Source organism: Rattus rattus, chromosome 9 (genome assembly GCF_011064425.1).
Source record: "Rattus rattus isolate New Zealand chromosome 9, Rrattus_CSIRO_v1, whole genome shotgun sequence".
NCBI classification, from domain to species: Eukaryota; Metazoa; Chordata; class Mammalia; order Rodentia; family Muridae; genus Rattus; species Rattus rattus.
Window position 1 is genome coordinate 95,430,749 of NC_046162.1, and position 14,863 is coordinate 95,445,611.

At 43.2% G+C, this 14,863-nt stretch overlaps 1 protein-coding gene and 1 pseudogene across 3 annotated transcripts in view; both read right to left on the reverse strand.

The window, feature by feature from the left end:
* Gosr1 (golgi SNAP receptor complex member 1) overlaps positions 1-14,863 on the reverse strand; it is a 35,807-nt gene that overhangs the window by 9,209 nt on the left and 11,735 nt on the right. For all 3 annotated transcript variants that reach the window (XM_032912090.1, XM_032912089.1, XM_032912091.1), the window contains 2 exons: positions 13,210-13,284; positions 127-156 (listed from right to left, as the gene is read on the reverse strand). In XM_032912090.1, the coding sequence (XP_032767981.1) occupies positions 127-156; positions 13,210-13,284 (105 nt within the window). The remainder of the gene's footprint in view (positions 1-126; positions 157-13,209; positions 13,285-14,863) is intronic.
* LOC116909088 lies at positions 925-1,179 on the reverse strand (annotated as a pseudogene).

Consider the following 14,863-nt stretch of genomic DNA (forward strand, 5'->3'; position numbering starts at 1 on the left):
ACTCTCCAGTAAAGCTGCCATCGCTTACGGAGTGTGACCTGACCTTCACTCTAGTGGACAGGGCTGGCTTGATCTCATCATTATATGTGCAAACACAACAGAGAAGAACCACAAAACTACTCTTACCTTATTGTCTCTTCTATCAGACGATCAGAGCTGAAAAAGAAAGTTAAAAATTTGAATTAGTAAACATATATTTAATAGCATTTCTTATTTTTCTTTTCTGGTCGAGGAGCAGAGTACACAGACATTCCAACTCCTATCACAGGTACCCAAACTCTGAAGAGTCCCACTGTGCTCACGTGCGCAGATGAAGAGCTGCACGTTGTTTCTCTTTGAACTTATTCCCGTGATGCTCCAGCCTCAAACTCGGCAAGTTTCCTTACGACCTCTCCTAACCACCAAATGCTCACAATGCTCAGTTCCACCAATTCACAATTCTATGCCACACACAGAACATATTCTAAATCTCCATCTTTCACAGCACATTATCACACCTATTAGGAAAATGGACTGCCATGACCACAGACATCACAGTTCTGACAGGGTGAGGACCAAAGACTGGCTTTCTTACAAAATGGCTCTACTAGAAACACGGGACCAGATATAACTGAAAATATCCCAGACATGAATGCAAGATGGAGACCTCAAATTGCCATTTAGTATGCTTTGTACTGTAGGATATAAAACAAGCCCCCTCTACGGAATGTTATGGTGACCCTGAGACAGTCACAACCTCTCCTGATTCAGTACCCTGCTATTTTCTGGTTGTACCAAAACATAAACCATTTACACTTAAAAGATGGGATGAGGTGGGATTCCCTCACCTTTTAAAAATGTTTCTAGAGCTACTAAAACTCGCATTTACAAGACAGTTGATAAAGATATTCCTCTGGATTGTACAATGACAGGTGCGATGGATGCTCAGTCCGACTTGGCTTCTTTCTCTTCCTCAGAGGCTGGACTCTGCTGTTCCCTCTCCATTTTCTGCAGGCAGATCTGTAGTTTGCTGGTCAGCCACTTCAGCCTGTCTGCCCTTCGTTCCCCTCTTCCCTTTTATCTACACCTTTTTGTCTGATGCTTTATCCTTTCCCGAGTCCACCTTGGCAGGGGCGGGCTCAGCCGACAGGCGCTTGGGCTCCACCTTCGCACTCCATCTGCGCTAACCTTCCTCTTGCATCATGGCAGCACGGGCATCCGCATCACCAGATCTGTCACAAAGCCGCACTGCCCAGCCGCTACCACACAACTGCTGCGACCGTGTCTCAAGGGTCATTTCATATTTTTCTATGTATATGAATTCTACTGCCACTTCTGTATATAGAATAATTAAGATTTTTATTTTTGGAGCATCTAGATAAAAAATCCTGAACTCAGAAATTAATTTAGCCACATATGAAGTAATTTACATTTTGCTTTTATTTCTCAGCTTAAATCTTCTGGGTTTTGTGGGGGGGGGTGATGTGGGTGTGTATGTGCATGCGCGTGTGTGCACATGCAGTACATGTGTGCACACACAGCGCATGTGTGTGACATTCCTTATTATTAAAGTCTGGCTAGTTTTAATGACAGTATCAAGGAGCAATAGTTAAATCTGGATAACTCAAGGTTGTCACCACTATCCATTCAAAAGGTAAGAATTATAACCAACTTGTTAGACAGGTGACAGATACAGTTCTGATGGCTCTAATTAGTATCACTCAAACATTAGAGTTCCTTCCTTTTTGGGGTTTTGTCTTTTTTTTTTTTTTTTTTTAAACTAAACTAGATCTCAGCTCCTGAAACTTTAGAATCTAAGAGCGTGAACACAGACAACGAATACGACCTCTGATCTGCAGAGTGCCTATGCCCAACACCTCACACCATGTAAGAAACAGCTAACTCCACAGAGAAATGTACCAAGAGCTGAGCTTGGTAAGGGGCAACTAAGTATCAGCGAGCACAGAAACAAATTTCCAGATACTGCCATTTTACTTGGCTGTTGCTAGGCATGGAGTAGTGCAGAGATAAATATTTGCATTTTCCCAGCCAATTCCTTACAAAAGAGTTACTGTTAGTTTACAAAGCAGAACACTGAGGTTTCGATTTAGCAGTGATATAAAGTCAAGATGAGTTCCTAAGAGTGTCAAAATTACCTTGCATATGTTCTATAATTAAGAATTTAAAAAGTACCAAGATGGTGTCTAGGAACTCACTGTGCAGGCATGCACCATCATGCCTGGCTTATTTAAAAGCATTTTAATCAAACATTTTGGTGGGTAAAATAAAGAATTTAGAGTCAGTGGATGTGTTTGACTGTAACAGAAGTGGGGTGCTTCAGAGTTAGCACTCATTTTCTGTCATATGAATACATGAAAGGACAAGGGCCAGGATGTAGCTCAGCTGTGTGTAGACACTGAGTGTAGTGGCACCTGCCTGTAATCCCAACACTTGGGAATAGAGGCAGGAGGATCAGAAGTTTAGGGCTATCCTAAGCTCCAGAAGGAGTTCAAGGCCAGCTTGGCATACTTGAGACCTTGTCTCCAACAAATGAAGTCAACAAGTGAGCAAACAGGACTGAAAACCTTTAAAACCCGATGAATCCTAGCATTATATAAATAAGGAAGCACCTTCTGATTGGCTCCAGATCCTCTTACACACTGCATCAGAGCTAACCAGAAATATAAACACACACACACACACACACACACACACACACACACACACACACACACACACACACTGTTTTCTTTCCATCCAACCTACAGCATGGTCAAGGTTCAAAGGTTCAAGTGTGAGGCTGTCGGAGCCCATCTCACAGACTTTTCATGTCATAAAGCTCACGTGAGATGATCCAAGCAAAAGCGGCTTGCAGATGCACAGGCCTATAGGAATGTTTGCTCCAGATCAAGGCTCTCTGATGTTTTTTACTGCTCTTTCCTGGAGGCTCTCCTTTTATTCTAAAATCTTTAAAATGTATGTTTATGTGTGTGCTGAGCAGGTACAGGTACCTGTGGAGGCCACCAGAGGGCATCAGACCTCGAGCTGGGAACTGAAAGCAGTCCTCTGAAGAGCAGCTCTGTCTCCAACCCCTGTTAGCCCTTAACATACACCACTGACACGTCCCAGAGTCTAGCCCAAAAGCCGTATCCTCATGAAGCTTCTCCAGATGCACTGTGTATACAGGCAAAACTAATTCTTTACATTATGCCCTCACATCAATTCATTTGGTAATGAGGTATTTGGGGGTTACCCCAAGATGAGGAACTGTTAAGGGGTCACAGCATTAAGTACTCAGACAATATGCTACAGCAGTGGTTTTCAAACCCGTGGGTGGGTCATGAACCCTTTGGTGGTCAAACAACCCTTTGACAGGGTCACCTAAGACCATCTGCATATCAAATATCCACATTATGATTTTAATAGTAGCAAAATTATATTTTGAAGTGGCAATGAAAATAATTTTATGGTTGGGAGTTATCCCAACATGAGGAACTATTAAGGGGTCACAGCCTTAAGGAGGCTGAGAACCACTGCACTACAGAGACAGAGAAGGTTTTCACCTAAATTCTCAGTTAAGACTTGAAAACACGGAGGGATTCTTGTTTACTGCTCCTCTAGGCAGCATGGGTCCCGGGGGTAGAATGACTTTCATGCATCTTTGATTCCCCAGAGTCTAGTACCTAGCACACAGGAGATACTCATTAAATGCTTAATAAATAAACAAATAAATGAGTAACAGATATTTCTAGCACTAATAAAGTAACAATCAGGATTAGCACTGAATTATTCCTTACAAACTTTACAAGTTTTCCACAGAATATACATACACACATTTTTATAATCATAATTTTATAATCCCACATTATGGCACTACCTCCATTTGGAGTCTTTTCTTTAAGAAAGTCGTGTGCCAGTGGATGGTGGTGGCACATGTCCTTAATCCCAGACAGATTTCTGAGTTTGAGGCTAGCCTGGTCTACAGAGCAAATTCCAGGACAGCCAGAGGTACACAGAAAAACCCTGTCTAAAAAAAAAAAAGAGTGGCATGTCGCTGAAGACAGATTTTATTTCACTGCTCAAAATAAAGAAAAATGGAGGCTGGAGAGATGGCTTAGTGGATTGACTGCTCTTCTAGAGGTCCTGAGTTCAATTCCCAGCAACCACATGGTGGCTCACAAACATCTGTAATGGGAACTGATGCCCTCTTCTGGTGTGTCTGAAGACAGCTACAGTGTACTCAATACATGAAATCTGTATATGATAGCTCCTAACTGTAAGCCAGTTGTAAGGAAAACCTATAAATTTAGTTCTTGGAAAGTGGAGGCAGGAGGATCAGAAGTTCAAGGGCCATCCTTGGCTAACCAGGTCATTGTGCTTTAGTGTTTATTTTACCACCATAAATAACCAGAGCACTTGAGACGAATGATCTCTAACAGGGAACCTTGAAATACCACATGACAGCCACCAGTTGCCAACCGATGCACAGTTTGGAGCCTGTGGTTTCTGATTGTCCCTAGGATTTCTTCATACACAGGTCCCAGGTTTTCACTTCAGAACAGTGCTGTCTGAGGACAACTTAACCATGGCCTTCTTGTCACAATGAACTGGCATCTCTAAAACACAAGCCAAACTAAGTCTTTTGGTCTCTTTAACTGGCTGGTGTGTGGTCCTAGCAATGATGAACGCTTGTTATCAAATGTGTGTTTTGTAAACATTTTCTCTCTGTCTATGGTGTTTTTCCTTGGGGTAATTAGTTCATACATGCACACACAAACAAAGACTACGTATGCATGTGCATAGGTTGTGGCACTGCAACGCCTACGTGAATAACGAGAAGCAGCAGTAAGAACGTAGAGCCAAGGCTGAGGCAAGCTTGCTGTCCAGAAGGGTGAATATGCTACCAGGCAGCAGACGTCCCTGACAGCAGCCCCACAGCATACAACATTCACATCTATTTCAACAAAACCGCATGAGTTAACTGAGCTCAGAGATACTAGAAAAAGGGAAGGTCATGTCCTTAAATGCCAGGATTTTAAATCATTTCACTGGGATGTTATCCCCGACCATTATATAACATGAATTCTGTGATACTTATTAAACAACCTACGGTGTAACCATATAGAAAACTTTTTAGAGACTTATTTTATATTTCTACTATGTTTATTACGTGTGCATGCACACGTGCCTGAATACAGGGGCCTGGAGAGGCCAGAGGCACTGGTTCTCCTCTGGTTGGCGCTACCAGCCAGCAGCTGTGAACTCTAATGTGGGTGATGGAAACCGATACTCCAGTCCTCTGCCAGAGCAGTATGCACTCTTAACTGGTGAGCCACCTCTCCTGTCCCACAAAGAACTGTTAAGAGAAAGCCATTGCTTATTGTAAAGGTCAACATTATTATGATAATTTTTTTCTTTTCTTTTTTTCGGAGCTGGGGACCGAACCCAGGGCCTTGCGCTTGCTAGGTATTATGATAATTTTTACAAAAGTGGTCACAGTCCATTAATAGAGCTGAAATTTCATTTCACTAAGACACTCCCAACATTAAAAACACTTCAATTTCTATTACATAAAATTGGGGGCAGGAGTTGTTCAGTTGGCAGCGCCTGCTGCGCAAGCACGGGAACCTGAGCTCCATCTCTAGGACCCTCAGAGGAACGCGGCTGTGGTGACTTGCAATCCTTGCACTGACGCAGAGCACGCACACGCACATCCCTGCTCCCACGTAAAGAGTCCCTTTCTCTTTTCGTACTGACTTTTCTTGCCTTTGAGTTGTGAACCTAGCCTTCAATGGCCGAGCTGTCAGTACAGACTTACTATTTACTTTTGTTAGTCTTACACATGTGCTATACTCTCACGGGCAGAAAGGGCTGCAAAGCCTTGGATGTGCATTATCGGAGCAACGCTGTGTAGTCTATGCCATCAGATTCACTTCCGGGAGCAACAGAGAACAAAGCAAATGCATGAGCTCAAGTCTCTGTGGGCTCCAGCCTGCACTACGTACACAGTGGGACCCAGGCTCGCAAAGGACAGAGAAAGTCTACTGGTGACAAGGCTAGGTTGGTGCAGTGCCCGCCAGGCAAGCATGAAGCTCTAGGTTCAATCTCCAGTACCATATAAACTGGGCGTGGAAGCATACACTACAATTTAGAGACTAGAGGTTGGAGGATCAGAAGTTCTAGGTCTTTGACCTCACAGTAGGTTCAAGGTTAGCCTGGGACACACAAGACCCAACAAACAAACAAAATAAGCCTACCTAAAATATTTGTGCAAAAAAAACTTTAGAGTATATAAATGACAGGGCTGGTAAAATGCTAAAACTCTAAGCATAAGCCTATAATGTCTATGAAGAATAATCAAGTTAGAAGGCAGTAAAATAATTCTTCCTTCATTCATAGACACGGTTAGACCTAGAGTAACACAAACAGTCAGTGTGGCCATTCTCCATCTTCCCGCCAGGCGGTCAACAGAATGGGAATAAAAGTTATCAACTAAATAGTGTAAGCCATTTTACTTAAGCACGGTAAGCTTTGTACAATGGTTCTGGATCTGAGAAGAAATAGATTCTTTGTAATTTTAAAACGTTTTCAACTTTATAAAATGACTTAACTTCAACGGCACTCACCCCTATGTGACACAGCTCGCATACGAGAGGCCACGTGATGCACTTTCCAGAGCAACTGATCTTTCAGTTCTCTCTAAAATCAGGCCACAATAGTTTCTTGTTAAAATGAATATAAAAATTTAAAGAAACAACTCACAGGGAAGGCAGTGAGGTATGGGACAAACTCCAAAATGTTAGGAACTTCTTGTTTAGTAAAAGCTGTACTGTTAAATGTGTGTTTAGTGAAAGCCGTTCTATTAAACAGTTATGAGCCTGCGACCTACATATGCTCAGATTCCTGTTTCGCCAGTACATAGATGCTTGAGACTTACTAAAGAACTTAAACCTCTCCCTTCCCCCAACTGTGTGTGTGTGTGTGTGTGTGTGTGTGTACAGCATATGCACTTATGTGTGCAGGTACACGTGCACACGTGAAGCCTGAGGAGACTGTCAGGTGACCTCCTCTCCCACTCTCTGCTCTATTCCTTTGAGGCAGGGTTTCTCCCTGAACAGAGCTCATGTCTCCAGCTATGTGGTGGCCAGCAAGCTGCAGTCGTCCTTCTAGCTCCATGCTCCAGGGCTGGGTCACAGGCACGTGAGAGACCACACTGACTTACAGGTGCTAGGACCTGGATCCAGGTCTTCACGGTTGTGCAGCAAGGACTCTTAGCCAGAAACGATCTCTCCTAGACTTTAAAATTTCAAAAGGATTTCACAAGGAATTAATTTTATAAAGCAAAAGATAATTGGTTACAGGAATAATTATTTCCTACAGTCCTTACAGTTAATTTTGTGTTTGTGAGTATATATTAAGTATTCAGTAGAGAATAATTGAATGAAACAAATATATTTCTATACTAGGGTATAATGTATATTCCTATGTTTATGAAAACAAAATTAACAGCCTTGCTTATAACCAGTGATTCATGAAACAAGTAGGTATTAAGCGTTAATGGTGTAACAAGGGCTGGAGATCCAAATATGCTATGGTAGACGAAGTTCTCCCTCATGAAACTTATAGTCTAGGAAAATAGCAGAGAAAACAGACCAAACACTAGACACTGTCATAGTGCTTCCAGGGAAACACTAGACACTGTCATAGTGCTTCCAGGGAAACACGAGACACTGTCATAGTGCTTCCAGGGAAACACTAGACACTGTCATAGTGCTTCCAGGGAAACACTAGACACTGTCATAGTGCTTCCAGGGAAACACGAGACACTGTCATAGTGCTTCCAGGGAAACAAAAGGCAGCACTGTTACCTCACAGCAAGGGGAGGCTGAGTTAAGAGTTAGAAAGGCCTGCTTGAAGAGGGACAGGTGAGACAGAACCTAAACAAGCTATCTGCAAGAGTGAGGAAAAAATATTAAACCAGTTGGACAAACAAAGCAAAAGCACAAAGAGGATGGCGGGACCTAACTTGGTACATCTGCGTTGAGGTTTGGTCTGTTGCTATGCATCGAATACTTAATACTGGCCCCCAAGATCTGGTGGCCTCGGGGACGAGGAAATCCCCAAGTACACCAAGGCATGCTATGTAACCTTGCCCCCAAGTTATCTCTGATGGGTCAATAAAGATGCCTACAGCTTGTAGCTGGGCAGAAGAGAGGAAGGTGGGGCTTTTGTTCCAGGGCTTGGGATCTGAGGCAGAGGAGGAGGAGGAACAGGAAGAGGAGGAACAGGAAGAGGAGGAAGAGGAGGAGGAGGAAGAGGAGGAAGAAGAGGAGGAAGAGGAGGAAGAGGAGTGGGGGAAAAAGAAGAAAGGGAAGAAGAGGAGGAAGAGGAGGAACGAAGAGAGTGAGGAGAGGAAGATGCCATAGGGCCATGAGGGCTGGCCAGTTGGAGTAAAAGCAGTCCAGGTAGAACATGGCAATTTGTATCTCAGAGTTATTGGCAGGGAAGTAGATAAAATAGCTTAGTGGTTAATATCTGTCCAGCTCTAGTGATGTCTAAAGCTTATTATAAATGTCAAAGTTTTGTGTCTTTTATCTGGGAACTAAATGATCTAAGGTGGGGTAGAAACCCCCAATTGATATTAATTTTAACTACAACATATATGAGAAAGGAAACAGGCCCAGGTGGCAGCAGCTGCCAAGGGACAAAGTGACATGGATGAAGCAATGGTAGGATGACTGACCCAACATGGAGGGTGCTACGGGCCCAGGAAAAGCTAATTCATTCAAGGGAACGGGGGAAGAGGGAGGATTAAAGTAAAACCTCTCCCAGTAAGTGGTTGGGTGAGGTTCTGCTTAAGCACACTCCGCCTCTGCTTACGGTTTGTTCCAGCAGAAAACACAAAGTCAAAACTGATGCTACCAGCTGGCCGAACAGCACCGGAGCCTGCACATATCACACCCTCGCTGGCGGCACTCCAGCTGCTCTGGCAAGGATGATTCGTCTCATTCTGAGCTGATTCTAGTGAGCCACCTACTGGCTCAGGGACATTCGACTTCTTACCCTACAGATATCTGCACAACTTATAACTGGAAAAGGAAACCTGGATGGAAATTCCTGCTGGATGGATTCACTGGTCAACTCTACATAGGTAAGAAGGAAACAACACCAAGGTCAGAAAATAGAGAAGGGACACGACCCAAGTCACTTAAAATGGACAGTATTACTTGAATTAAAACACAAAAACATTTCCAGAATAGAAAACTACATTATATTTCATAAAATGCAGAATCCCTTAACATAAACCCAGCAGTTACAGAAAAGAAGTATTTCATGATCAAGTGGGATTCCAGGTATTCAATACTGGTTTAATGTTTGAAAATAATGTAATTTATTACATTACAGTAAATAAGGAGAATACAATTGTTCCCCTCAATAGCTACAATTAATTATTAATTAAAAATTAAAATCCATTCATGATAAAATCTATCAGCAAGAAGGTGCCTGGAAACAATCACCTCAGAGTAATAAAACTAAACCAAACCAACAAAAACCCCCTCCCTACACCAAGATCTTAAGTTCCCCAATAACAAACACATGCCAATAAAAAGGGCCTGAGGCTGCTTAGTCAAGTGGCTGAGCTGAGGGAAGGAAAATGTAACATGAGCCACGAATGTTTCATGCTACCAGGAACTACAGGAAGTACCAGAGTAATAAGGCTAGCCAAGTGACAGAGGCTAGCCCAAACGAGGCCCAATGGTGTGAGCAACAAAGTTAACTGGAGTCCTCGACAAAGCTCACTGCATCTGAGTCCCGCTGAAAACAGACCGAACTGTGGAGAGACATCCTTCCTTTATACATGTAAATGAACATACAAAGGACTGACACCCTTCCTTTACACATGTAAATAAACAAAGAAAGGACTGACAAGACAAATCAGAACGCGGCAGTGGGAGTGAGAGCTAGAAAGACACCAGACTTAGTGAGTTCGTTCTGAGTGGAGACAGTACTGGTAGAGTCCCCAAGTGTCTCCTTTTACATCTGTCTGCTCTTATTTTTTATTTTTTTAAATCAGGGGCTGGAGTGGCTCACCAGTTAGGAGCACTTGATGCCCTTGCAGAAGACTTGAGTTCAGTTCCTGGCACCTACGCTGTGGCTCACAACCATCTTTGTGTGGCACCCTCTCCTGGCCTCTTCAGGCACAAGGCAGTACATGTATATGTAGGCAAAACACTCAGACGCATAAAATTACATTTTAATGTACTTTGTATGCGTGATGACTGTGTGTACGCTGCATGTGTCACAGCATACATGCAGAGGTTAGAGGATTTATAGAAGTCGGTTCTTCTCTTCTACCATGCAGGTCTTTGGATGACCTCAGGTCATCAAGCTTGGTGGTACCTTTATCTACTGAGCCATTTCTCTGACCCTGATTCTTTTTTGGGACATAGTATTACTCTGTTGTTCAGTCTTGCCTCACATATAGATCTCCTTATATTTATTGTAGCTTTATTTATAGTTAGTGTGTACACACACACACACACACACACACACACACACCTCTGTTGCACAGTGAGCGTGTCTTGCTGCACCAGTCATTATTGGAGATTGCAGGGTTCACAGCTGGATAGGATGAACTTGCTGTTCCAGTAGAGATGCAACAAGGGTGCTTCTGTGTGCTGGGCAAGCATGTTAACATGTGTGTGTGTGTGTGTGTGTGTGTGTGTGTGTGTGTGTGTGTGCGTGCGCGTGTTCACTGTGAAAGACAGAGCAGAGACAGTGTAAGCAGGGTAGACACACACTGAACTCAGACCAGCTGCGACATATGCACAAGAACTGGGTAAGGCCAAGCTAGACCACATTCCAGCACAGAAGCTCCAACCCTAACGAGGAGCTACTGACAACTGTTATCTGCTGGGAAAGAGTGTGTGTAGCCCATGACAGGCAGACTACACGGAAGGACACATATCCACGAATGTCTGGGCTACACAAACTGATCTTGATGGGGGAGAAAAATGACACACAGTTGGGTGGGAAAGGAAGTGAGGTGGACTGGGAGTTAAGGGGGTGGGATGAGTAAGAGCAAACAGACACCGTTCCAACCTATGAGTGAGAGCGATGATTGTGCCCTTGTTCTAGATGTTGACAGTCCCCTAACTCACATCAAGATCCTGTTACACTCAACTTCCCTTTGCCCCAGTTTCTTTTCTCACAAGAAATATAAAGTATTTTGAAACAAACACAAGATACATCCTAATTTCTATTTTCTCATTTCTTTATACAACTTCAAACTTTTGGAATTACTCTGTACTCCAGAAATATATTGATAGTTTTGGATGTAATGCAAAGTTTTTTCATGGTTGTCTTTACCCAACACTGAAAGAATTCCCAAGCTTATACGGGTCTGTAAGTAAACATACTCTAGAAGAACCTGTCCTTGTGTCAATCAACAATATGCAACAAATGAAAGACCAACCAGGGATGAACAACCAGGAGACTGCCCAGCATGCTGCCAAGGCTAAGGATCTGAGCCGGATCCCTACAGCCCACACCACCCTGGGGCCAGAGAACGGAGTCTCAAAACCTGTCCATGCATATGCTGTGACATGTACCCTGCCAACACAAAGTAAGTAAATAAAGTGTAATTGAAAGAAAGGGCGCTGGAGAGATGGTGCAGTGGTTAGGGTAACCTCCACGTAAGCATGACGACCAGATAGATCCAGATCACCAGACCCTGTGGGAAACACCACAGAGGTGCAGTGGGCCACCTGTAATTCAAGCATCAAAGAGACAAAGAATCCTTAGGGCACGGTGGCCAGAAAGACAAGCCATGGACTTGAGAGACCCTGCTTTAATGAGTCAGGTGGAAGAGAGACTATTTCCTATCTTTTTTTTTTTTTTTTCCCAGAGCTGAGGACCGAACCCTTGCTAGGCAAGCGCTCTACCACTGAGCTAAATCCCCAACCCGAGAGATTATTTCCAACCTCAGGCCTCTACATTCATATATACACACATGCATGCACACACATGCACATGTACAAACACACAAAGATCGATAATAAAAACAAAAAACAGAAACCAGAAATAACTAGTTCTGATACTAGAAGAACCACAGCTGCTAAAAAGACCTGAATTGGCCAAGTGGTTAGTTGAGAGGTTGAGTCCTGGCTTCATTCCTCGACACCACATATACAATTTTGTTATGTGTATGTGTATCTATAAATGTACATGCGTTTGTACATGTATACTGAGATACACTCTGTTGCCCACAGTGATCTTGAACTGGTGAGTCAAGGCGACAGTTCTGACTCACCTTCCTGTGTAGCTGGGGATACAGACATGTACCACCATACCCTGTTATTTTACTTTACTTTATGTGCATGGATGCTTTGCCTACACGTGTGCCTGGTGCCTGTGTAGGTCAGAAGACGGCATCAGATTCCCCGGGACTGGAGTGACAGACAGTTGGGAGCTGCCATGTAGATTCTGGGAAATGAACTCAGGTCCTTTGCAAGAGTGGCTAGTGTTCTTAACCACTGAGCTTCCCTTCCAGTCATTTGTGTCTTGATTTTAACAGTTTATAATTAAAGTATTGGCCTTTAAAGGCAAATAAATTCAACAGTACCTTAAACTTATCACACGTAACTAATTAATGACATTCAGCAGCAAACTAACTCCTAACATTGACTATTTAACATTGACTAACAAGCTGAGCTCAGAGACAACTGTTCTGATCTTAAGTTTTACCACAAAATACAAATAAGAAAAAAAAAATCATAGAGAAAAACAGCTGACACGGGAGTAGAGTGCGGGGCCTTGTTTTAAAGTACACTTACACTTTACCCAGTCATTTTCTGCTGAAATCGTGGTTTTGTTGTTTTTGTTTGTTTCTTTAGCACTTGATAATTGGCCTTTTTACTCTTTATAAAGTTTCTTCAATGAGGTACGTGGTAAGAGACCATTCACATCACGGTATTACTACTGTGGATACCATTAATAACTTGCAGTAGGGACAACAGCAGCACAGCAGTATGCTGGTTAAAAGAGAAGACAGGCAAAGAGAGGAGGAAAATCCTCAAAGGGCAACATTTAATTATGGCTGATGAGCTGCCATCCATTTCAACTGAATCCACTCAGAGCAGGATGAATTCCAATCAGCAAAGCCCTTACTGTAATAATGTCTTTACAGGTAAACGAATCAGCAAACACAGGAAAGCAGGTAGTACTTACTTTCGAAGGTGGTCATGTTCTTTCAGAAACAGTTCAGTTCTCCTGTTGTTTACTCCAGACCCACTTTTATATGACCTAAAGCAATGTCAAGAAAAGGCGAGAGCAGTTTTAGCAGATGCTGCAACATCAGGTTAAGGCACGAAACCCTAATGACAACAGAGGAGAGTCCAGTGCTCTCCACAGTTCCAAGTAGGTAATCAGAATATGGAGCTCTCCACTTCCCTCAAGGATGAACGACTACCACAGATGTAAAGGGTGAGTTTGTTTCTCCAGCTTAGGTTTAGGGGTTCTCTGTTTTTCACCAAACTAACCCAGGCTTCTGAACAGGGGACCTTACTTTTCCTTTGTGTATTAACTTGCGTCTTATTTTCTCCAGCAGAGGTAGAACTTCAGACTAGTTAGAGCATGGCGCACAGGGCAAGAAGCTACTGAACCAATGTTATCCGTCACAGCGGCATGAGCCGCTCATGAGCGGGAAGCCTGAGGAACTCTGCAACTCAAATGTTCAGCCTGGCACACTTCAGGATCTCCATGTTCATTGTCAGCATATTACAATTACTAAAGGGGACCTGTACTTCTATCAACAATCTCATTTCCTGCTTTTCACTAGTAGTAAGTATTAAGAAGACTTTGTTTCCTTCTCTTTTTTGGGAGACAGGGTTTCTCCATGTAACCCTGGCTGTCCTAGAACTCTCTATGTATACCGGGAATTTCAAATGTACCTGGAATCTCTATGTACCAAACTCACAGGAATCTGCCTGCTTCTGACTCCTGAGTGCTGAGGTTAAAGGCATGCGCCACCACAACTGGTCTTGAAGAATAATTTTTTTTTTTAATTCCCAAACTGTACCAATGTCTATGAAAAGAGGGTCATGTTATAAAACCCGAAGGCCTGGCTGAGGGACAGTGACAGCATACAAGACCCAGGAGAGACTGGCAAAGCAGCTGACATGACTCTCAAGTCTATGCACCGCCATTATGTAGCCAGATGATCATAGAAAATCTCTCAGTAACTCCTTTTGTAAAATAAGACCTAATGAGAGCTGCCTCTTTCAAAAGAGTATCGTGAAACCAGAAAGGTAATCCACAGAAAAGGACTGTGTAAAATGCAAAAACAGTACAAAATATTCCAGCAAAGCCACCAGACAACCCTTGTTACTCAGGTATTACTAGACCTCGCTCACTCACAAGCTCCCCTCTGCAAACCCTTGTTACTCAGGTATTACTAGACCTCGCTCACTCACAAGCTCCCCTCTGCAAACCCTTGTTACTCAGGCATTACTAGGCCTCATTCACTAACAAGCTCCCCTCTGCAAACCCTTGTTACTCAGGTATTACTAGGCCTCATTCACTAACAAGCTCCCCTCTGCAAACCCTTGTTACTCAGGTATTACTAGGCCTCATTCACTCACAAGCTCCCCTCTGCAAACCCTTGTTACTCAGGTATTACTAGGCCTCGCTCACTCACAAGCTCCCCTCTGCAAACCCTTGTTACTCCGGTATTACTAGGCCTCATTCACTAACAAGCTCCCCTCTAGCACTTTGATGATGAACTCCTTCAAGGCTAAGCTGCCATTTTCACATAGACCTTTCACACAGAATGTCTTGTTCATAGTTGGTACTCAGACAATGGTTTAATGAATGAATGAATATA